We start from the raw sequence: 23,827 nt of genomic DNA on the forward strand, positions 1-23,827 counted from the left end.
ATGTCTAGTGCCCCAGAGTGGCAGTGCTTGGGGGTCACCAGGGAGTAGTGGGGAATGTGGTAGTGGCTGGTTCCCAGGCCATACCCTGCCGTCTTCATCTGACACCATAACAGCAATGCATCCTTGGCTGAGCGTGTCTCACGGCCTTCCAGAGTTTGGACTACAATGTCCTGAATCTGAGGGTGGCAGGAATGAGAGAGGAGAATTAGATTTGAGTCTGGATCTGCACCTCACTACCCCTGGGGTGCCTGCTCCTTTTTCTCCCTCTGTAGCCATCCATCTATATCACTAGCCCTGCAGCAACCACACCCTGAGGCCTGGGTCCCAGTGGCCCGTTTCCCTGTCTGAGTCAGCCTGAACAGCACAGGGCTGACTTCTTCATGTCAGACGAGACAGCTCTAATTTGATAACTCTAACAGGATGCCGCGAATACATGGCATGACACCCTGATTCCGTCTAGGGAGGTGTAATGCCCCACAAGGCTGTGGAACAACATGAACTTTGGAAGGTACTGTATTTTGATTAGCTGCTCCTCTTGGCTTTTCATTCTTCCCAATTCCACTGCTATTATTTTTTAATCTCATGCACCCATAGAGAGTGAGCAGATTCAGCCTCTAATCTTCCAGTTGGATAAGGTTTTTAGTCTGCAAGTTGCAGCCTATCTCCTTCCTGCTCTTACTTTCTCGGGCTAGGTTCTTTCTGCCCCTTGAACTATCACGTTAGGAGCAAAACCAGCAGGTAAAAAGCCCTGTTTTCCTTCCCTCACCGTTTCTAAATTTCCTTACAAATAACACGGAACTCGAATTTTAGGGTGAGAAAAGCTTGTGATTGAAAAATGTAAAATCAGATCTTCAGTGGTATTTTTGCAATTTCTTGTGCATCATCAAATATTTCAAAAAACAGAAAGTTACACATGTGGAGGGGGGAGCTCAAAAGCAGGTCTTCCAGCCAGATCTCAACCCAGCTACTAATTTCTACCTTCTCCCTCAGAAGATGACACTATTGACTGACTCAACAGCTCCCCCAGCTTCTGTGACTTTGTGTGACACAGAAGACAGTTTCTAGCCTGCCAGGATGTCACGAACGCTTGCACTTCACTCACGATTTTGTAAGATTTCCGAAGCCCTGCCCAATCTAGAGAGGCCCCTCAGCTTTCTCTGCCACCAGGAAACCCACCTGAAAGCGAAGGATGATGGTCCAGATGAGACCCAGGACTAGGCGGTGGTTGCCGTCCACAATGTCGTGGGAGCCCATGTTCTCCAGGTGCACACGCTGCTCCTTGAGGAACTGCAGGGCCTTGTCCACATTCTCCAGGCAGTGGATGCGCATCCTGCCCTTCGTGGGCTTTGGCTGGGGGACAGCAGTGGCCCCGTGGGCATGGAGGGAACTCACACCACAGAGGTTGCCTCAGAGTGGCTGCAGCCTAGATAGACTTCTGTCATGAGCATCCACCCACCACCCTCCTGGTCAATCTCCTACTCCCACAGTCACTCCTTGACATTTCCAACCCTGTCCGTTCAGTGAAGTTCAGAGGTTTGCCTCTTAGAGCACCCAGAGGTCTGCTACTGGGCTGCTTCTGTATCTTCTGAGTGGCTACTAAATAGCGTTAAAAAAAAATAATAATAACACAACAGATAGTTAATTGAGCACTGACTATGTGTCAAGCATAGTTCTAAGAATTATTTGCTGCTGGTTGGTGTTAAGAGTGGCTTTTAGCTCAGTGATTGCCAACTACCTTCCTCCCCTTTTCTGAATGCCCCCTCACTGATAAGTAATTGTATAATTTGAAGGGTTCCCAGTGATAACTCTCTCTGGACAGCTTTTAATGCAGGATAAGAGGAAAACTTCAGCCTGGAGTTGAAAAGGTGAAAGAAGAACATGGTGCCTTTTATGGTATCTCAGAATACTTCCTCAGGTACAGGTATTTCACCCATTTTACACATGGGGGAAACAGAGGCAAAGTTGGTCCTACCTGACAGGCCCAAGGTCACAAAGGAAGTAACTGAACAAAATATAAACTTTGGTCTAGTTCTCCTTCAAGAACAACATGACTGCCTGGTAGGTTATGACTGACAGGGCTTCAAATAAATTTCCTCTTGCAAGAGTGATAAAACACACAGCAAAAATATCTTCCACATTTTCCTCTTAGTTCCAAGAGGGGTAAAAATTTCTCCAGCTTTGTAATGAGAATCCCTAAATCCATATATCTTAGCCTGTGTGAGGAGGATGAGGGCAGGGTCACTGCAGGCCAGCCCCAGATACCCAGACTCCAAGTGAGAAAGGCATGAGCTCTACATGACTTCTGGGAGAAGCACACGGGGTGGGGGTGGCCAGAAGGAGACTGGTAGTTCTGCGAGGATGTGAGGGAACCCAGTTGGCTGCGTGGACACTTGGCAACTTAAGTATTCACCTCCTGGTGTTGGAACCTCCCAAAGGAGCAGGGAGTAATCTTGGAAGGCCATGAGAACTCAACGTATCCCAGACCATGTCTTTCCCAAAGAAAGGCCAACCACACCAGCCACAGGACCCAGGGAAACGGACTGGGGCACAGAGGGAACTTTACCAGCATCTCTCCAGAGAGCACCTCCAGCAGCTTAATCAGCATCCGCCCATCCCGCAGGTCTCTGTAGAGGTCAATGATGTGGCAGGACACCTGAGCCAGATTCGAGTTCACCCATTTTGTGAAGGTCTTCTTCTGAACAACTTCTCGCTCATCTGGTTGGGGAAAAGGATCTTGGGTAAGGTGCCTGAGGTAAATCTGACGTGGGGCAGAGGGGTTTTACCTCAATCCTAGGATCTCCGCATTTCTGGCAGAGGAGGTTGATGTATACATTCCACCCCCTTCTTGGAAGCATCTATGATCAAAGATCAGTTCATTGGCAACTCGGGTCCACATGCGATCACACTAGGGCAATGAAGAGATAACTTCTACCACCACCACCAGTTATATACACAATATCAAGACACCACTGATTCAGCTATGTATTTTTCTGTGCCAGTCAGAATGTTCCGTACGTTGTGCCATTGAGCTCAGACATCAGTTCCAGGTTTATCCATCCATCCGCCCGCCCGCCCGCCCGTCCGTCCGTCTGTCCATCCATCCATCCATCCACTCATCCATTCAACAATGCTCTCTCTTGGCCTTTTCACCTCCACCTTACTCCCTTCATCTAATTCCTATTCATCCTTCAAGAGTCAGTGTAAACAGCACTTCTTAGCAAAGCTTTTCCTGACTCTCTCTCCTAGGTTAGGCCTCCCATTGTGTGCCCTGACCCCCAAGTTTGCTTTCCTTGCTCTCCTCAGTTACATGTGTCTTCACACTTGTATTAGTTGAAGGTCTGTCTCTCCTGCAAAGGCTATAGGTTTATTGTGCCCAAGGAAGCCTGTCTGTCTCATTCACCTCTGTATCCCAGGACTGGAGCTTGGCACATAGTAGGCACTTCAAAGCTGTGTTTTGGCTGACTGCAGAAACATTTATTCAGCTCCTATTATGAGGCAAAGTCCCTGGGTGATAGAAATGGCTAATACACTCAGCTGCTAACCAAAAGAATAGAGTTTCAAGACCATACCGAGGGGCCTCAGAGGAAAGGCATAGGGATCTACTTTAGAAAAATTAGCCACTGAAAACCCTATGGATAAAACCAAATGACAGTTGAGCTTAAATCATAAAAAATGTCTGCTATCCTCACCCCCAGAATGGCAGGCAGGGCATCCCAATCTTCAGGCTTGGGAAGCTGGCATGACACCCACACCCTGAATCAATGTCAGGTCAGAACCCTAACCCAGGCTTCTGGCCCCATGTTCTTCTGGCTCAGGTGGAGTACCTCATAGCACCTCTGTGCAAATAAATGCTGGTGGTGCAATGGTTAAAGATATCAACTGCTAACTGAAATGTTGGTGGTTCGAAACCACCAGCAGTTCCAAGGGAGAAAGATGTGGTGATCTGCTTCTGTAGGGATTTACAGCCTTGGAAACCCCATGGGGTCGTTATGAGTCAGAATCGACTCAATGGCAATGGGTTAGGGTTGGAGAAGCTTACAAAATGCTGGGAAGAGGACAGAAGATGGGGATAATACAGAGAAAGGGGAAAGAGTGGGGAAGGGAGAAAGAGAAAAAGAGAGAGAAGAGTGGCAGCAAAGAAGAAAAAAAACAGGACAGAGATAAAAGGAGAGAAAAGTGGGGAGTGAACTCTTGTTTGGATTTGTGAACAGTCTGTGGCCACCGGCTTCTGGGCACTTTGGTTAGAAGATTTCAGGGCAGGAGGTGACCTGGCAGTGTGGCTGGGCCTGGGAGCCATCAAGGCTCCCTGGGCAGTGTGGTGTGTGGGGGTAGGTCAAAGTGGCCCAGCCGTGAAAGGAAGAAACATCAGTGCTGTAGAAGCAGGCGATTGTGTGCTCAACTGAGCCCAAACCTGGGCAAGGTCGGCTTTTTAAATTATTAACTCTCTGACTTAACAACAACAAAAAAAGCTCAGCCAGCTCTGCCTCAAGGGTATAATCTTGGCAGCTCCCAAAGCTCGTAGCATCAAATTCCTTCTGACTTCATGGCTATTTTAGTGTTAGGAACTCAGACCTTTATATTCATTTGTTCATTCATTCAGCAAATGTTTACTGCGGGACCATTAGATGCCAGGCTCTGGGTGGAGGTGGGGAATTCAAGGACAAGAAAGACAGTCCCTACGCGTGGGGCATAAAGGAGCACTGGTGGTGCAATGGCTAACGTTGGCAGTTCAAACCCACCCAACAGCTCCCTGGCAGAAAGACGTGGCAATCTGCTTTCATAAAGATATAGTCTAGAAAACCCTATGGGGCAGTTCTACTCTGCCACACGGGGTTGTTGTGAGTTGAAATTGACTGCACCTAACAACAATGATGCTTGAGACATGTATATTCTATTATAAATATGGTAGGCGCTTGAGGTGTATACAGAAAATGCTATGGGAACCAGCCAAATAGGAAGCCCAGAAAGAGGAAAAATACTACTACTGACAATACAATTCTTTTAAAGATAAAATTAAAATGGCATTCATCCTGAGTCTCTGGGCAAAGTTTCAGTTTGCCGATATACTGGATGCAAAGCAGAAGTGTTTATTCTGGGGCGTGTTTAGATTCACCGGAGCTAGCAACAGTCCCACAATGCGTTTCCTAGAAACCAAGTCTTTTCTTTAAGCACCTAGCCCCTCTATCCATTTGTGTATCCTTTGATCAAGGAGTTGGAAATTTTAGCCCCTTTAGAGGGATCTCAAAAAGCTTTCTTCTTTCCTCCTCTTCCTGTCTTTAAGAATCTAAAACCTTCATTACCTATGTATGTCTGCTTGGCAAAAGGTTAAGAAAGAGCCTCTAAAGCTCTAGCTGGAGGCTCAGAATTTAATCTTAGGTCACTGGGCTGGCACATATATTGGTGTAGAAGTATCTTAAGTCACCCTTAGATGCCCCCAGACCCCAAAATGTTAAAGCCTTAAGTTTAGAGCACACAGGCAGCCTCCTGGCTGCCTTTGATTTTAGGCTGAAGTGGAATTGCCCAGAATTCCTGGCACCTGAAACACTGTGCAGTACTGAGACACAGGAAAGATTCTGAGAGGCTCATGATGATCATAAGGCAAGAAAAGGCCCAGGGGTGGGGATTCATTTCCATTAGCTCGCTCGCTCTGACTGCTCTACAACCACCGCTCAGCACATTCCCTCCCAGAATGGCCCAGGCGCTCATCCGGAGGAGAGGCATGTGGCCCAAAGCCAGCTGAGCTGGGAGCCCTGGTGGTGTGGTCAGGCAGGAGAAGCGGCTGCACACTAAGCCCGCTGTCCCTAGCGGACCTGAGCTATCCTGCAGGGACCTACTGCGAGAAGGAGGCCTCAGAGGCCCTGCCAGGGCCCAGACTTTATTTTCAGAGCCCTAACCCTGCCAGAGGAGCCCTGGTGGCTTAGTGGTTAAAAGCTTGGCTGCTAACCAAAAGGTCAGCAGTTCAAATCCACCAACTTCTCTTTGGAAACCTTATGGAGCAGTTCTATTCTGTCCTATATGGTTGCTATAAATCAGAACTCATTTGACATCACCTAACAACAACAAACCCTATGGGGCAGTTCTACTGTGACCTACAGGGTCACTATGAGTCAGAATGGACTTGATGGCAATGGGTTTTAATCCTGCCAGTATGAGGCATTGGTGGTTCAGTGGCAGAATTCTCACCTTCCATGAGGGAGACCCAGGTTCGATTTCTGGCTAACACACCTATGCGCAGCCATCACCTGTCTGTCAGTGGAGGCTTGCGAGTTGCTATGATGCTGAACAGGTTTCAGTGGAGCTTCCAGACTAAGAAGGACTAGAAAGGAAGGCCTGGTGATCTACTTTCAAAAATCAGCCAACGAAAACCTTATGGATCTCAATGGTTCGATCCCCAACTGATCATGGGGATAGCACAGGACCAGGCAGTGTTTCCTTCCATGGTACGTGGACTTGCCATGAGCAGGGACTGACTCAACTGCAACTAACAACAACAACCCTGTCAGTGCAGAAAAAAGGGTGATTCCACCATCATGGCCTGTCTTAAAGCCACTAGAGCCTCAGAAGACACTCGCAACTCTGCTGCCAGCAAACCCAGGGGCTCTCCATTTCTCTTCTTTTCCCTTCCTTTCCCAGGCTATGGATTCTCATTCCTCCCTACGTGTTAGACATCCCCTAGAAAACTCATCTTCCTCTTTGATCGGCAAGCTAGAATTATTGTCTATGTATCATGCCTGGACTTTCTTTTATAACACCCTTCAAAAGTTTAGTCTGAGGTCAAAGAACCCCACAACAACAAAATCCTCAAATATTTATCTACTAATAAGTGAGTAGAGCCCTGGTGACATAGTGGCTAAGAGCTTGGCTGCTAACCAAAAGGTCGGCACTTCAAATCCACCAGCTGCTACTTGGAAACCCTATGGGGCAGTTCTACTCTGTCCTGTAGGGTCGCTATGAGTTGGAATTGACTTGACAGCAACGGTTTTTAATAAGTGAGTGGACTACTGCTTGTCTGTCAGTTTGTGTACTGTGATAGCTTGTGTGTTGCTCTGATGCTGGAAGCTATGCCACCAGTATTTCAAATACCAGCAGGATCATCCATGGTAGACAGGTTTCAGCAGAGCTTCCAGACTAAGGCAGACTAGAAAGAAGGACCTGGCAATCTACTTCTAAAAAATTTGGCCAGTATTGCATTGGGCAAATCTGCTGCAAAAGGCCTCTTTAAAGTGTTAAAAAACACTTTGAGGACTAAGGTGCACCTGACCCAAGTCATGGTATTTTCAATCGCCTCATGGGCATTCAAAAGCTGGACAATGAGTAAGGAAGACCGAAGAAGAATTGATGCCTTTGAATTATGGTATTGGTGAAGAATACTGAATATACCATGAACTTCCAGAAGAACAAACAAATCTGTCTTGGAAGAAGTACAGCCAGGATGCTCCTTAGAGGTAAGAATGGCGAGACTTTGTCTCAAACTCTTTGGACATTTTATCAGGAGGGATCAGTCCCTGGAGAAGGACATCATGCTTGGTAAAGTAGGGGGCTGGCAAAAAAGAGGAAGACCCTCAATGAAATGAACTGACACAGTGTCTGCAACAATGAGCTCAAACACAGTAATGACTGTGAGGATGGCACAGGATGTGGTAGTGTTTTGTTCTGTTGTACACTGGGTCACTATGAGTTGGAACCGACTCGATGGCACCTAACAACAACGAATGAGTGGAAAGTGCTTAAAACAGTAACTGGCACACAGAAAGATTGCCATAATGTTAACTATCATTGCCAGCATTACTATTACTACTACTGCTATTATTATGTGCAAGGCCCTGTCCTAGATACTGTGGGGGAGCACAAGGCAGGCTCCTTCTTCCCAAGAGCCTCAAAGCCTAGTTGAGGAAATGTCATGGATTGAATTGTGTCCCTCAAAAATATGTGCTGAAATTCTAACTCCCGTACCTGTAAATATAACCCTATTTGGAAACAGAAGATTTCTTTTGTTACATTAGTGACATCATAGGTGGGGTGCTAAACCTAATCACTACTGCACTACTGAGTTCTAAAAATTGCAGAACAGACACAGAGGCACACACACAGGGAAAAGGCAGATGTCAAAGAACACCAAGAAATGCCAAGGACCTCACAGGGCCACCGACAGGGATGGACTTCCCCCTATAGCCATGCCCTAAATTCAGACTTCCAGCCTCCTGAACTGTGAAAAAATAAGTTCCTATTCTTTAAAGCCACCCACTTGTAATATTTGTGTTATGACAGCACTAAGAAACTAAGACTGGAGACAAGGCACAAATTCACAGTTAATTTTGCAACCACATAAGAGATAAAGGGCGGCTCATTTTAATAATATGACAGCTGTTGTAAGGTAATATTGGATTAGTTACTAGATAAAGGATTCATACAATACACGCTTAAGGGCTCAAAAAGGAGAAAAGTAATTTTCAATTAGAGTAGTCAAGTGGGGCCTCATGAAGAAAGTGAGTGGTCAGGCAAGGAAGGGGAATGCACGTTGCAGCCAGGGAGGCAGAATGAGCCCAAGCAGAGAGGCATAAAAGAACAAGCCTTGTTCAGGGGTCATTGAATAGCTACAGGTAAAAAGAAAACATGTGGAAAGTAGGTTTTAAACTGGATGTAGAAAGCCAGGAATGATGGGCTAAGTAGTTTAGATTTTATCTGAGAAGCAAAAGGAACCACTGAAGGTATGTGAGGGTCATTTTCTGAAATATTAATTTGTAAGACACTCAATGATAATAAAAAGACAAATATTCTAAATTTCAAAAGAAATGTGCAAACTCTATATGAAGAAAACCTTAAATGGCTTCTGAAGTATACTACAGATTTAAACTGATGGAGAGGCACAACATGTTCTTAGATAAGAAAATATAAAGAGATGTCAGTTTTCTCTATATTAATCTATATATTTAATACTATCTTAAACATATTTAAATTACATAATTCCAACAGAACTTTTGGTGGGAACTAGACAAAAGATTCAAAAATTCATTGGAAAAATAAGTGAACAAAAATAGTTTAAACAATTCTAAAAAAGAAGAGTAATATAAGGAAACTGACCTTGCCAAATTTTTTTCTATCAAATATTAAAGCATAGTATAAAGTTATAATAATAAAACTGTATAGTAGTAGCATAGGAGTAGATGGATACATCAACAGAATGCTCCCAAGCATGTACAGAAATTTAATATCTGATAAAGACAACATTTCAAATATGAAAGGGAAAGAAGGATTATTCATTAAAGGGTGTTGGCAAACCTGGATGACCATCCAGAAAAGATTAAGTTGAATTCACAGTTCATACTCAAGGATAAATTTCATCCGGGTCAAAAATTGAAACGTAAAAATGGAAACCATAAACATGCCAAAATCAATCACAGTAGAATTTTTTAAAATAATGTTAGTGTGGGGAAGGCCCTTTTAAATATGACACAAAATCCAAAAACCAGAAAATAAATGACTGAAAATTCACCTATATTAAAAAGAAATGCGTGGGAAAGAACAGAATAGGCAAAGAAACAAATGAGAGAAAAAAAAAAATCTGTAACTCATATCGCAAAGGGCTGATTTACCTAATATAAAAAGAACCAAAACCCAGGACCATCAAGTGAATCCATGTGTTACAGAGTAGAGCTGCTCCATACAGTTTTCTTGGCTATCATCTTTATGGAAGCAGATTGCCAGGCCTTTTGTCCACGGCATCACTGGGTGGGTTTGAACCACCAGCCTTTAGGTTAGCAGTCAGGCACAAACTGTGCCACCCAGGGATACATATAAACAACACCTACAAATTAATGAGAAAAAGACCAAAAATCCAATAGCAAATGGGCATAGGAATGTGAACAAAGAGTTAACAGAAAAACTATAAAAGGCTCTTAAATATATAAAAAGTTGCTCAGCCTTACTCCTAGTAAAAGTATACTTAAAAAAGTAAATAAACAAAAACTAAATCCAATGCATGGTCCTTGACTGAATTAGTTTGAACAAACTAACCATAAAAGACATTTTGAGACAACTGGGAAATTTTGAATACTGACTGGGTATTAGATGATATTAGGGGAATACTGTTAATCTTATTAGAGGTAATAATGGCATTAGGTAGGATGGTCTTATTTTTCTGAGATGCATACTGAAGTAGTAGTAGTAGATATTGTTATTAGGTGCTACTGAGTCAATTTTGACTCCTAGCAACCCTACAGGGCAGAGCAGAACTGTTCCATAGGGTTTCCTTGGCTGAAATATCTACAGGAGCAGATACCAGGTCTTTTCTCCCGTACAGCAGCTGGTGGGTTCGAACTGCCAACTTTTCGGTTAACAGCTGAGTGTTTAACCATTGCGCCATCAGGGTTCCTTATACTGAAGTAATTAGGGATAAAAGGTCATGAGGTCATCAATTTACCCTAAAATACTTCACATCCTCAAATAGATGAAGCAAATACAGTAAAACGTGGCAGATTCAAACTGCCGACCCTTTGGTTAGCAGCCGTAGCACTTAACCACTACACCACCAGGGTTTCCGGTAAAATGTTAAGAACTGTTAAGTTTAGGTGATGGGTTCACTATAGCTTCTCTCTACTTTTTTGTACGTTTGAAATTTTTTATACTAAAAGTCAAAAAATAAAATGCAAGTACACTAAGATACCATGTTTCACTTATCAGATGGGCAAAGATCAAAAATAAAATACCTTACTGGCAAGGATGTGAGGTAAAAAGCACTCGTGTATTGCTGCCGAGGGTGTAAATTGGGGCAACCTCTACAAAAGGCAATTGGGCAATGCCAGTCAGAACTACAAATGCACGTGCTTTTTGACCCAGTAATTCCACTTCTAAGAATTTATCCTGTAGATACACTTGTATGTTTACAAAATAGCCCACATACAAGACTATTCATTGGATAGTTTTGAAACAGCAAAAGATTGGAAACAACCTAAGTATTCACCAATAGGAGGCTGATTTAACTGAGTATGATATCCATTCAATGGACTATTACGCAGCTGTAAAAGAATAGGAGGTGGCTCGTTTACGTACTAATACGAAACAATCTACATAATATATTGAGTGAAAAGAAGAGCAGGGGCTTGGCTGCTAACCAAAAGGTTGGCGGTTTGAACCCACCAGCCACTCCATGGGAGAAAGAGGTGGCAGTCACTTCCATAAAGATGACAGCCTTGGAAGTCCTATGGGGCAGCTCTACTCTGACCTACAGGGTTGCTATGCGTCGGAATCAACTCGACGGGAATGGGTTTTACATAAGCACATTACAGAATAGTACATAGTTGTTGTTTTTTTTTAAGCTGAGAAAAAACAATATACACCATTTGTTTGCATATGCATAAAATATTACTGGAGATACATAAAAGAAACTGATAATACTGGTTGTCTTCGGGAAACGAACTGGGTGTCTGGAAGACCAAGGTGAGAAAAAAACTTGTTACTATTTGCCCTTTTATGTCTTTTTGAGTTTTACCCATTGAGTGTACTCATAACTTATCCAATACAGAACAAACACATTTTTCTTCTTCTAAAGAAAATATTAAACCATGTTTCCTTCCTTTTCTTTCTAGAATTCTAGTTCCTTTTGTGTGTCCTTGCCTCAGGGATTTTTCACCAGGCAAAAATCAGAAGCATCTTTAACCATCCAAGCCCACAGGCAAGGTAGAGGGGAAAGAGAGAAGGTTTATGAGGTGAGAAGCACCACCCAGTCACCCAGGGCAGCAAGCTGGGTCCTGAGGACAGCAAGGTCCACTCCTCTCCCTGAGGTTTTACCTTCTGAATGTTCCCTACACAGGGTTGTTTTTGTTTTTTAAACAGTGTTATTAAGATATCATTTACATACCATACAATTCACCCATAAGTACAGAATTCAAAGGTTTTTTAGTATATTTATAGATACGTGAAACCACACCCACAGTCAATTTCAGAACATTTTCATCACCACAAAGAGAAGCCTCTTCCCCAAATATCCTTTAGCACTCCCTTCTTTATACCCTCACCTCCTGCCTCCACTCCCCAGTTCTGTTGTTACTCTGTGGAGTCTGTGTACAACAGGACCAAAATGCCGGTCTTGCGCCATCTTCAGTTGTTGGTACGTTTGAGTCCACTGTTGCAGTCACTGCGTCAATCCATCTCACTGAGGGTCTTCCTCTTTTTCGCTCACCCTCTACTTTATCAAGCATGATGTCTGTTATAGACTGAATTGTGTCCCCCAAAAATATGTGTCGTAAATCCTAATGTCTATGCCTGTGGTTATAATCCTCCTTGGGAATGGCTTGTCTTTGTTATGTTAGTGAGGCAGGATTAATAAAAGCAAGCTAGCAAGCAGAGATGGGGGAAGAGAGATGCCAAGCGACATGAAGACCGCCCAAGTGCAAAAGCTCAGAAGAGACCAGGAACTTCCTCCAGAGCCCACAGAGAGAGAAAGCCTTCCCCTAGAGCCAGCACCTTGAATTCAGACTTCCAGCTTCCTAACTGTGAGCAAATAAATTTCCATTTGTTAAAGCCACTCACTTGTGGTATTTCTGTTACAGCACCACTAGACAGCTAAGACAATGTCTTTCTCCAGGAACTGGTCCCTCCTGATAATGTGTCCAAAGAATGTGAGACAAAGTCTTACCATCTCGCTTCAAGGAGCATCCTGGCTGTACTTCTTCCAAGACAGATTTGTTCGTTCTTCTGGCAGTCCATGGTATATTATGACGCCAGAGTCATAATTTTAAGGCATGGATTCTTGTTCAGTTTTCCTTATTCATTGTCCAGCATTCACATGCATATGAGGCGATTGAAAATACCATGGCCTGGGTCAGGTGTACTTTAGTCCTCAAAGTGACATCTTTGCTTTTTAACATTTTAAGCTCTAAGAAACCATTAATCTATTTCTGTCTCTATAGTTTTGCCTATTATGGAGATTAATATAAATGGAATCATATATGATCTTCCTACAGGGGTTCTGAAATCTGAATTTCACCCCTCAGGATCAAGGCTTTTCATTTCCTTCCCTCTCCAGTCTTCCTCTTGGCTCTTCCTTCAACTTTCCTCCTCCCTTTTGGCAAGTTGCACAGGGTCCCTGGCCCTGCCCATCCTGGTACTAACTTCCTTCTTGATGTCATGGGCATCCAGAAAATTTGTCATCAAAAGTCCTCTGTGGGGCTGTTTTAAAAAATAAGAGTCTGTTTCCCACTAGCTATTCTTAAGCCAAATGGTAAAGGAGAAATAATTTCTCTTTGGAGCCCATCTATTTATTACTGGCATGGCTTCCCATAAAATTCCTTGAGTGCTTAATACCTCTCCTTTTCTCTGTTAAAAATATGCTCTCAAAAAAAAAAAAAAAAAAGCTCTCAAGAGCAACCTAATATTCAACAAGAGGAAATTATTTAACAAATTTGGTACCTTTACAAAGCTATTAAGGAGCCCTGGTGGCTCAAAGTTTAAGAACTAAGCTGCTAACTGAAGGGCTGGGGATTCAAACCCACCCAGGAGGCCATGGAAGAAAGACCTGGAAATCTGCTCCCATAAAAATTACAGCCTAGAAAACCCTCTGGGGCAGATCTACTCTGTCATGTGGGGTCACTATGAGTTGAAATGGACTCAACAGCAATAATGAGGATATTAGTAACATTTGAACAACAAGGAAAGATAATATAATACATCGTAAGGGAAAATCCAGGTTATAAAACCGTATGTATACCATGATCCTAGTTTTGTAAACCACCTACATGCATAGTAAAACACTAAAGCTGAGTGTTATTAGAGCTGGGTGGTAAGGCTGTGGGTGATGTTTGCTTGTTTATGTTCTTCTAAAATTTCTGCAGTGAATATTATTTCTTTTATAATAAAACAATAAAAGCCATTAAGAAAAACAGGATACAAAGCTCATAGATCCTGGGGAATAAACAACTGATGAAAAGTCACAAAGGTATTCTTCTGGAAGCCATTCGCCTTTTTACCAGCTCATAGTCTTAACTATGTAAAGTCACCAAACCAAACCCACTGCTGTCAAGTCCATTCCAACTCATAGTGACCTTGTAGGACAGAGCAGAACTGCCCCCATAGAGTTTCCAAGGCTGTAATCTTTACGAAGCAGACCACCACATCTTTCTCCTACAGAGTGGCTGGTGAGTTCAAACTGTTGACCTTTCAGTTATCAGCTGAGTGATAACCAGTACACCACCAGGCCTCCTACAGGTAAAGTCAGGAGGTTAGAGAAACAAGTGAGAGACAGAGTACCATGGGAGGCCCATGGACAACTAGCACTGGCCAGGGCCTGAAAAAATAATTTAATGTCAAGCCCTCTGTGGGTTTACAACTTGAGATTTCTTTCCCCCTCATGCCAGGAAGGCAAGAACTTGTGACAAACCTCGATGACACAGATGCTGATCCACTGTAAAGCCTAGCATAGAAGCAGACCCCTCTGGGGACAGCCGTAAATGATGTTGGTGGCGTGAATTCTACTCTTCCTGTGCTAACTAGTTTGGGGAGGAATTTCTCTTTCAGCCAATCACACTTTTATCACACTGGTATTGAGACATAATTCCCCTGCCTCTAAAGATTTATAATCTAGCTAGGGCTGATTCTAAGACAGAATCTTAAATGCTCACTACATATCTGCAAATACAAATGCAAGAATAAAGCACATAAGAGGTGAAGACTGACTTGAAAAGTGATCAGAGTCCAATACTAGGAAGCTGGCTAACTTACACTAGTGCACATTCATACAAAGGAAGAACATACAGCCATGACAGTGATTAATTTGCATGTTTACTGACGTGAACAGATATTCACAGCATATTGCTAAGTGAAGTGCTGTGGCCCAAACAATGCTATGATGATTTTAAAACCTGGTGATGTTAGTCCTGGCCCAGCATTTCCTGGCCATATGAACTTCCTCACCTTTAAAACCAAAAAAACCAAACCTGTTGCTGTCGAGTCGATTCCGACACATAGCGGCCCCATAGGACAGAGTAGAATTGGCCCAAAGGGTTTCCAAGGAGTGCCTGATGGATTCAACCTGCCCAGTTTTATGGTTAGCAGCCGTAGCTCTTAACCACTACGCCACCAGGGTTTCCTCACCTCTAAAGGGGGATGGTAGTAGCTATTCCCTGCCTACTTCACGGGCTGGTTGAAAGGGCTGAATGAGACAATTTAGGTAAAAAGCATCCAGAACACTAAGCAGCTGTACAAATACCAGGAGCTGTTATCAAGCACGCAGGTGGTGGCTGCACAGAGATTGCACTCACTGAGAACATGAGGCCACAGAAGGCAAGATGAGCCAGGACTCACCCCCAGCCTCGGCTTAGCAGATGCCTCGGATGAACTCAGGGAACTTGGAGAATCCACCGATCTGCTATAAAGGGTCGATGCCCTTCCCCCAAGCCAGGACCCAAAGCTGTGCAGTTCGGGATCAAGTAACACACTGTCAGTGCTACTATACAGGTGGCTTCTTCTCAGGCTGTTGGAGCTGGAAGGGCCTTGGCCATCACCTGTTTCAAGTCCCTCATGTCACAGGTGAGGAAACTGAGGTCCAGAGTGGAAAAATGACTTGGCCAAGGTCACCTACCTAGGGAAAGCCCATTATAGCAGCAGGAGGCCAAAAGAATGACATCAGTGGGACATACCGCTTTTCTCCTCATCGATGGTCACTAAGCTGAGACAAGCAGCCATGTTTTCTTTTCCGGACTTCTACACAGTCTTCCCACCACCTGCTCTTCCTATTGAAGTCAGAGTAATCTTTACAAACCCAAATCTAACCATGTTGCTCCCCTGCTAAATGCACTTCAGTGAGTTGGCAGTGGCTGCAGCCATCTGGCCCTCCTCCAAGGTGACAGCTCCTGCCCTAAGACCCCCATAGCTCTCCCTAGTAACAGCTCCCTTCTTTTGTCCCTTCAGCTCTGCCACTCCTTCGCAAACAACTCCCTCATTAAACTCCTCAGCCAGATCTTTTGAGAGTCCCACTATTTCCTGACAGGACCCTGACTGACAGCCAAGGCCCACAAGGCCCTCCACAATCTGGCTCCTGCCTCCCTTTCTTGCTCTCTCCACCATTCCCCTTATACTCTGGCTCCAATAGGGCCCTACTTATCCTAGCTGAGTAGGCGTTATAAGCCATAGGTTATGTGATACACTCAGAGTTCCCAGCAAGTCTTCTTCATAGCATTTATCCTAACTTGTCATTATGCACACACATGCACTTGTATATAGAGACACACGTGTGATTATTCGATCTACCGCTCTCTCTCACCAGACTGTAAAGTGAGATGCTCTGGATGGTCTAGTTTCCAGAGTCTAGAGGCTGAAGGGTGTGGAAGGAAAATGCTCCCAGACATTCAGCTGCTCCCACACTCCCTGTCATTCTCTCTCAATAATACAACACCCATTGCCATCAAGTCGATTCTGACTCACAGCAACCCTACAGGACAGAGCAGAACTGCCCCATAGGGTTTCCAAGGCTGTACTCTTTACAGGCGCAGATTGCCACATTTTTCTCCCAAATGACATGATAAAAAAGGGAAAATGAACTATTGCTACAGATGCTCTGAAAACAACACCCTTGGTACCTCCTCAGCCAAGCAGCCTGCAGGGTCCCATGGGGGGATGGAGGTGGGTGCTGCTGTGCCCTGGAGCCATAAGCATGGCTAAGGCCTGGTGTCAGCCTACCCTTGGAAGTGGAGCTGACAGCCCACGGGAGTGTCCCAAAGATGGAAGAGGCTATTAACACGGCTCTCTCAGACTGCACCACATGGGGAGGGGACAGTCTTATTATTAACCTCCATGTATTAATATTTGATAAGGCATCTTCGCGATGATAGATAGCAGTCACCCGCAGAAGGAGAAGAGCCGTGGTTCTGCAAAGAGTTATCAGAGTGGAAGAACAGCTTGTATCAGGAGGGAAGAGGGGACAATAGAAGAAGGTGTTATATCCTGGGCAGGGGAAACCTGCCCTGGAGCATGGAGTGCAGGTGGCACACTGGCCTCTCCCTGAGGGCAAGGCCCTAGCAGGTTTATCTGCACAGGTATCTACACAGTGGCCTGCCTGAGGGACAGGGGAGGGGCATCTCACAATGGCTGACTTTCAAGAGAAAGCTGCTGATCCAATTATTTTTTCCTCTGACTGTACATTAAAATGATTATAGGTATTTCCATGAATAGCATATTTTCCCAAAATGTTGGGAGTCTCTAAATAAACTCTATTTTATGTTTCGAAATCTGGTGTGGGGGAAAAAAAACCCTCCCATTAATATACCATCTTGCAGGTATCATTAATTCTTCTGTTCTCACAGGTAGCTGGAGAGAGGTGATCCAACCATTAATGCTAATACCCTGGTCTCCGCAGTTGCTTTTGCATCTGCCGACCTAACCAGGTGCCAAGAAGCTGCTGCCCTGTTCCTGGTGGGGAAATCCTGCTCTCCTCTGGACACAAAGCCCTTCCCAGGCAACTGGGGCACCTGGCATCAGCATTACCCCAGTGCAGAGGGGGAAAGGGCCAGAAGCAGAGGCCAAGTGTTCCTTCAGGAGACCCTGGGGCCTTTGGCCAGCAAAGTCAGGGAGGTGTCCATGCTACACCCTACCCTCCGTGGAGAGCAAGGAGGGTGGGCAGGGAGCAGCAGAGTCTGAGGGACACCATCCCAAGGCTCTGATGGAACATCCACTGGTCACTGTTGGATCAGGGAGACATTCAAGGTTAAAAGTGGCAGCAACTATGTGCTTCAGAGCAGGACAGAGATGTCGCCTTCCATGCACCTGCTGCCCCACTGCGTTCTCTGACTTGCCCTCAACCAACCTCACTGCTCCGCCTCATCTCACTTCTAGGAAGACAACTACAAAGAGATAATGCAGAAAAGAAGGTCACCTATAGTTTGAAACATCACTTGGGTTCCAATTTAAAGGCAAAACCAGAGTTGGCAGCACAATTTTGTGCACTTTGTTTTAAAAGGAGGGGCTCTGTTTAGTCTCTTTCTTAAAAATTGCTTGACAGGTCAAAGAACTGGAGAGAGGCTGAGAAAGAACACGTCAGTATCTTCCTCACAGGCCCTTCTCAGGAGGCTATGGGCTGCTCTCTGCACTGCAACCTTCAAGATGCCTCTGTGCACTGAGGGGCCATAAATCACGCAGTGGGTGGTACATGGGATGCTGCGATGCCATGCGAGCTGTGTGCACAGGTACAGCAGGGGGAGTGGGGAGGATGCAGGGGGAGGAGGAAAGCGGAAGGGGAGGGAAAAGAGGAAGCAGGAGGGTGGTTAATGCATACAGCTTCTCTTCTGGATCGTCTTTCTGTGGCATTCCTTTACTCCCTCCTCTTCTAGCTGGGCCACATATGCCCTGAGGCAGCATCCTCAGCCCAGGGTCACTGGGATGTATACCCAAGGGCAGGGGAGCAGTGCACAGGCAGGCAGACCTCCTGTGGGATGGGGAGAGGGAGTCTAGAGGGCGGGCAGCCTGGCTGGTAGATTCTCTGCAGCCTGCACTACTTCATCCCCATTTAGATGGCTCCCAGTATAAAAAGAAAGAGGACATGGGGTGTGAGTGACAATGAGGGTGGCTCTAGGAGACACTGGGAGACTTCCTATGCAAACATGAAGGCTGGAGCCTCATAGAGGGATAGGAACTTAGGCCTTTCCGCTAGTCCCTCTTCTCTAATCCCTCAAAGCAGGTCCCAAAAGCAGAAAAGTGCCAGAAATAGCCATCAAAGCAGAGACAACCAGCTCCATGTTCAGAAAGAAACCTCAGGACTACTCCCATCTTAACCTCATGAAGTGCTGCCAGCTTAGAGGCTGATGTTAAGAAGTTAAAATCTGCCCAGGGATCTGTGGGGAAAATATTGCTATTGCACCTATGGCCCTCCCCTTGGCACTGACAAGATCAAACCCATCTCCTCATAGAAGCCTTTTGTAGCATTTTCTTAACTCTCCCCCACCCCCTTCCCTTTGGTCAGGCTGATACGTAGCTTCAAATCAAAGGTTATTCATTCTGGAGAGAGGTCGGATACTTGTATACCAGAGTGGTGGTCCCCAGGTAGAATAACCAGATGGATTGTTTATCTGGGGTCAGGGAGGAGGAGCTGGGAATAATATGAAAGGCAGAATTGAGTCCTTCGAAGCTCAGAGGTAGTTGACTTAGACGTAGAAAATATCAGGTTCAATCATTCAAATAAAGCAGTCCTTCAGTGACAGAATTCTTGCCTCCCATGAGGGACAGGTTTGATTCCCAGCCATGTACTAACTACTACCAAAAAAATCAGCCAGTGAAAACCCTGTGGATCACAATAATCTGATCCCATTGTGCATGGGATTGCCATGAGTTGGGGCCAACTCGATGGCAGCTAACAACAACAACAAGTTAAGCAAATGCAGGTCTTCTAACCATGGGTCACTAAGGGGAGAAGGCAAGAACCTGGAGGAGATGCTGACCCAGGAAGTGCAACTGATGAGGCCCCGTTATCCTTTGGTTTCTTGACCGCAGCCAACAACAACAACAACAAAGGTACTGCCAAGGCTAGCAAAGGCTCTTTTCTCATCAACCTAGTACTGACCATGAAGTTTCCCGTGTGGATGCTCACTTGTGCTTGCCATCTTTATCCTACCTCCACCAGTTTCCCAAGCTGTTCTTCAGACCTGGCTACTGTACAGGCCAATCAGAGACACCCTTAGGTCATCTGCCTGTCAGGCACCTTTCAATACCCAGCTCCAGGGCCACCTCCTCCACAAGCTATTCCCTAATTCCCCTGCATCCCCTCCTTTATTCTCTCATTGCTATTTAATTGATGCGTCTCCTACAATTCTTCTCTGATTCTATTCATGCTAATTAATTGTGAACAGAGTTCATTTTCCCTAATAGATTATAAACTCCTTAGAGATAGATATTGGGTCGATTGCTCTATGGCTTCCCTCTCCACCTTCATGCCTAGCACAGAGGTTTAACTTTAGACATAGTAGGAGTGCAATAAATAATTGTCAAAATTGAATTTGCTTTGGTTTTAAAAAAAAATAGTACAGAGAAACAGGTCAAAGGAGTCCTGCACAAAAGACCATCTCTCTCCTCCCACTGTCCTTTGGCAAACCTTGAGGAATATGGTTTACTCCTCCCTCCACCTGCACCACCAGGGTCATTACAGCCAAATCTACCCAGCACAGACATACAAAAGGGTACAGCTGGACTGACAAAGCCAAAATTTCCCAGTCCGATTATTTAAAGAGGTTAAATTACATAAGCAAAAGCACAGGGTTGATGCTATGATCTGCCCCCAAGGAAAACTAGGAAGGAGTATGAGAGGTAGGGAGTCCTTAGGAGGAGGTGAAGGAAGAAAACAAGGGAGTTATCTGCAAAGAGCAAGGGCATGCAGTGTGATTACTGGGACCAAACTGGATTCTCCATCATGACAAGAGACACCACACCCTTTTTAGGAAGATGAGAAACCCAGATACCTCCAGGTGAAAGGTCAATATGACCCAGGTAGACTGAGACACCTGATCATGCCTCAAGGTCAGTGGGGGACCAAGGCATCTGGGAAAAGAGTGGAGGGAAGAGAGGTTGAAGGGAAGGTGAAGAAACCTACCATAACCTTCTGACAGGGCCGGGGGCGGGGGGGCGGTGGGCAATGAGAGAGTCACTCCAGAAAGTCCTTATAGGGAAGGGTGCACCTTTCTTACAGGGCAGAATATGGGAACAATCAATGAGGAAGAAGCAAGTGTGATTTGGGCCAATGACAGGTGGATAAGGTGAAGGAACTCCCCGCTGCCCTGCCCCATACCACCCCATGTAACTCAAACTTTCTTTATTGAATAAGGACTAGGTTAGGGTCAAGCTCTACTACCCCAGGTCAGACTCCAGGGCGGCAATGGCCACAGGGGCTGCGGAAAAAAATTCCAAGAATCAAAGTCAGAACTCAGCCAGTAGGGGGAGGAAAAGCCATTTCTACTGGAGATTTAAGATCTCTCTCTCTCTCTTTCTTCTCTGTCTCTCTCTCACACACACACACACACACACACACACACACACACACACAGACAGACAGACACACAGAGAGAGAGACCCTGAAATCCATTATGAACCTGCTAAGTAAAAATCTAATTCCAGTTCAAGGATGAGAGGTTTAGTCCAGAAAATCCTCCTTCCTGAGGCATTGCAGGTAGAATGTTATCTATTATGTTATCTATTCTTATCTCGAATCATTCTTCTCTTTTGGGATCACAGACAGGACGGTGCTTCCTCCATTCGGGACCAAGCAGGAATGGGGGCACATAGAGAGGTCCCATGCACCTCTGCCATGCTGATCGGCCCTCTCAGCCACTCCTTCACCCAGACTTTCCCTTACTTCTGACTTTGGCCACAGGTCATTTAGGACAGAGGCAGAGGGTGGGGGCCACCTGGCACGTTGGCTCTCAGTGGTCCCTGGGAGGAACTGGGGGATGCCAGGAGCAAAGGCTGCCTGAGCCTGCATTCCCGAGGGGCCCGGCCTCTCTGAGCCACACAAATACATTTGCATCAGAGCCCCGCTAGGGCTTAACCCGACACACAGGACTTGCCATAGGGGGAGTGGAGTGGACCTCGGGATTGTAAGAACGGCGCCCCTAACCCCTATGCTATGTCTTCACCCCAAACGGTACCTGCCAAGGCCTTGATCCGGGACCTCTCAAAGAGCCTGGCTGAGCTGTTGTCATTATCCAGCTCACTGTCCGGGGCATCCCAGCGGGCATTGATCCGGCTGTACGGTGGCACGCTTTCAAACTCCGTGGCTGATGTCATGTCAGCAGGCTCTCAGCAGCTCTGCCTGCCTCAGTCTTCATGGAAGGGTCCCTGGGGGGAGAGCAACACAGTCAGAGGGTTAGCTCCCCAGCCCCTCAGACTTTTTCTCAGGGGAAACTTATTTGGAGCATCTGACAGACGTAGATCTTTCCGGAAGCTGCACACTGTGTCGTCTGCCTGGGCATGCTTCCCACCCGGGGTCTCTGGGCCATGTGTTATAAAATATTGCAGCAGCAGCAGTAGCAGCAACAGTAACGGCAGTGGCGGCGGCGGCGGCGGCGGCAGTGGGGACAGAGAGCTGCATGCAGCGAGGGTCAGGACGGCCAGCAGGTGGAGACGTCAGTCGCTGTGAGCCGCTTTCTCCAAACCTGCTGCCACCACCCAGGGAGAACGGGGCGGGGGTGGCTCTCCTGGGAGTTAAAGGCTGTGGGGGTGTGTGCTGGGAAAAGCAGCCCCCTGCCCAGCAGAAGGGGGACAAGACTTAACTGGAGGGGGACACTGTGGACAGGGAAAGAGAAGGAGAAGCTGTGAGTCAGGAATCAGCGACTCCAACAAGAATCAGTGGGGAGAAATGAATGCAAGCTTAGAGAAGCCACTGATGTTACCAGCCCCGGGACTCTGCCTGGGAAGCTCACACCTCACAGAGGCTGCCCAAGACCCCTCCGAGTTCTTTTCCAGCAACAAACATCCAGAAAGCTGAGCTCTTGTTTTAGCCTTTTCTAAAGTGCAGCCAGGTTCTCAGACAACATCTCCTGTTGAATCCCCAGACAGACCAAGAAGTCCAGAGCAGCCTGTTGCCCCAATCAAGACCATCAGCACAATGACAGCACGATGACAATGGCGGTGACAGGATCCCAGAGACGACGGTGCTATGCCACAGGTATCTCTGCCATGAACATGGGCATCGGGAGCACAGAGTCCTCCCTCGGCCAGTCATTTATCATTTTTGCTCGTTCATTCATTCATTCAGGATTAATTCAAATATGTATCCACTCCCAACTAGGTGGGAGGCATTGTGCTAATCAATTATGAGCAGGTGAGGAAGGGCCCTGACCTCATGGAGGTTATACTCTGGCAGGGGAGACAGACAGTTAAACTAGCAATTACAATAAGGTGTGACGTGTGCCACCACTGGGAAAGAACAAGGTAAGGAACAAGGTAAGAACTCATGGTGGGGACTGGGTGTCAGGAGAAGGGACATTTAAGCTGGTACCTAAAAGAAGGTTTAAGGCATCCCACAAAGAGACAGATGGAAAGGGAAAAGAATCCAAACAAAGTGAATGGGGCAAAGTTCTGAAGGTGAGAAAGAACATGGCAAGAGTTAGGAACGTTAAGACAGGCAAGGTAACAGAAAACAGAAGATGTACAAGGTAACCAGAGTTGCGGCGGGGGTATCAGGGGAGAAAAGTTAGAGAGGCCAAGCTAGGCCTTGGATACCTTGGGCCTTTGGAAAATGACTAGCTTTCCTTTAGCCTTAATTTACTCATCTGTACCTGCCATTCAGTCATCTCCCCAGGGAGCTTAAACGACCCAAAGATCAAGTCTGTAAGATAGAACAAGGAGCCCAGAGCTTTATATCAACGAGAGTAAGGAGTCTTTATTTCAATGGGGGGGAACAGTAAGTCAGACACATGACAAGAGTCTCAGCAACAGGTGAGATGTGAGGTAAACCACCCTATCTACATGTGCGTGCACATACATTACACATGCAACATCCTCACACACATGCACATGGCTCTAATGCACACACACATATACACCACACACACAAGCTTTCAATAATATTCATTTACACCAGACACACATCAACACACAGAAACATGCTCCAACCTACCCATCTAAAACATGCAACCCCCCCCCAACACGCACCCAAATGCACACACTCCCAAGTACGCGCACACCAGTTCAAGTGTAACTGTACTGCTACAGCCCTTGTTTTTGGACACAGAATCACTTTAGACTTTTTCCTCAATCTGATGAATCAATCAATCCCACCACAACCCTCTGAGGTAAAAAGGTGCCAGAATTATCCACCCCAATTGCACAAGGGAAAAAAACCAAAGCCTAATAC

The 23,827-nt window shown here is 45.8% G+C and overlaps 1 protein-coding gene across 1 annotated transcript in view; it reads right to left on the reverse strand.

The window, feature by feature from the left end:
• Positions 1-21,762, reverse strand: part of SPTB (spectrin beta, erythrocytic) — a 76,588-nt gene extending 54,826 nt beyond the window's left edge. The window contains exons 1-4 of the mRNA XM_003408711.4: positions 21,618-21,762; positions 2,564-2,715; positions 1,177-1,350; positions 85-176 (exon numbers count right to left, since the gene is read on the reverse strand). Of these exons, the coding sequence (XP_003408759.3) occupies positions 85-176; positions 1,177-1,350; positions 2,564-2,715; positions 21,618-21,756 (557 nt within the window). The 5' untranslated portion in view covers positions 21,757-21,762. The remainder of the gene's footprint in view (positions 1-84; positions 177-1,176; positions 1,351-2,563; positions 2,716-21,617) is intronic.
• Between the last annotated feature and the right edge of the window lie 2,065 nt (positions 21,763-23,827).

Source organism: Loxodonta africana, chromosome 10 (assembly GCF_030014295.1).
Source record: "Loxodonta africana isolate mLoxAfr1 chromosome 10, mLoxAfr1.hap2, whole genome shotgun sequence".
NCBI lineage: Eukaryota > Metazoa > Chordata > Mammalia > Proboscidea > Elephantidae > Loxodonta > Loxodonta africana.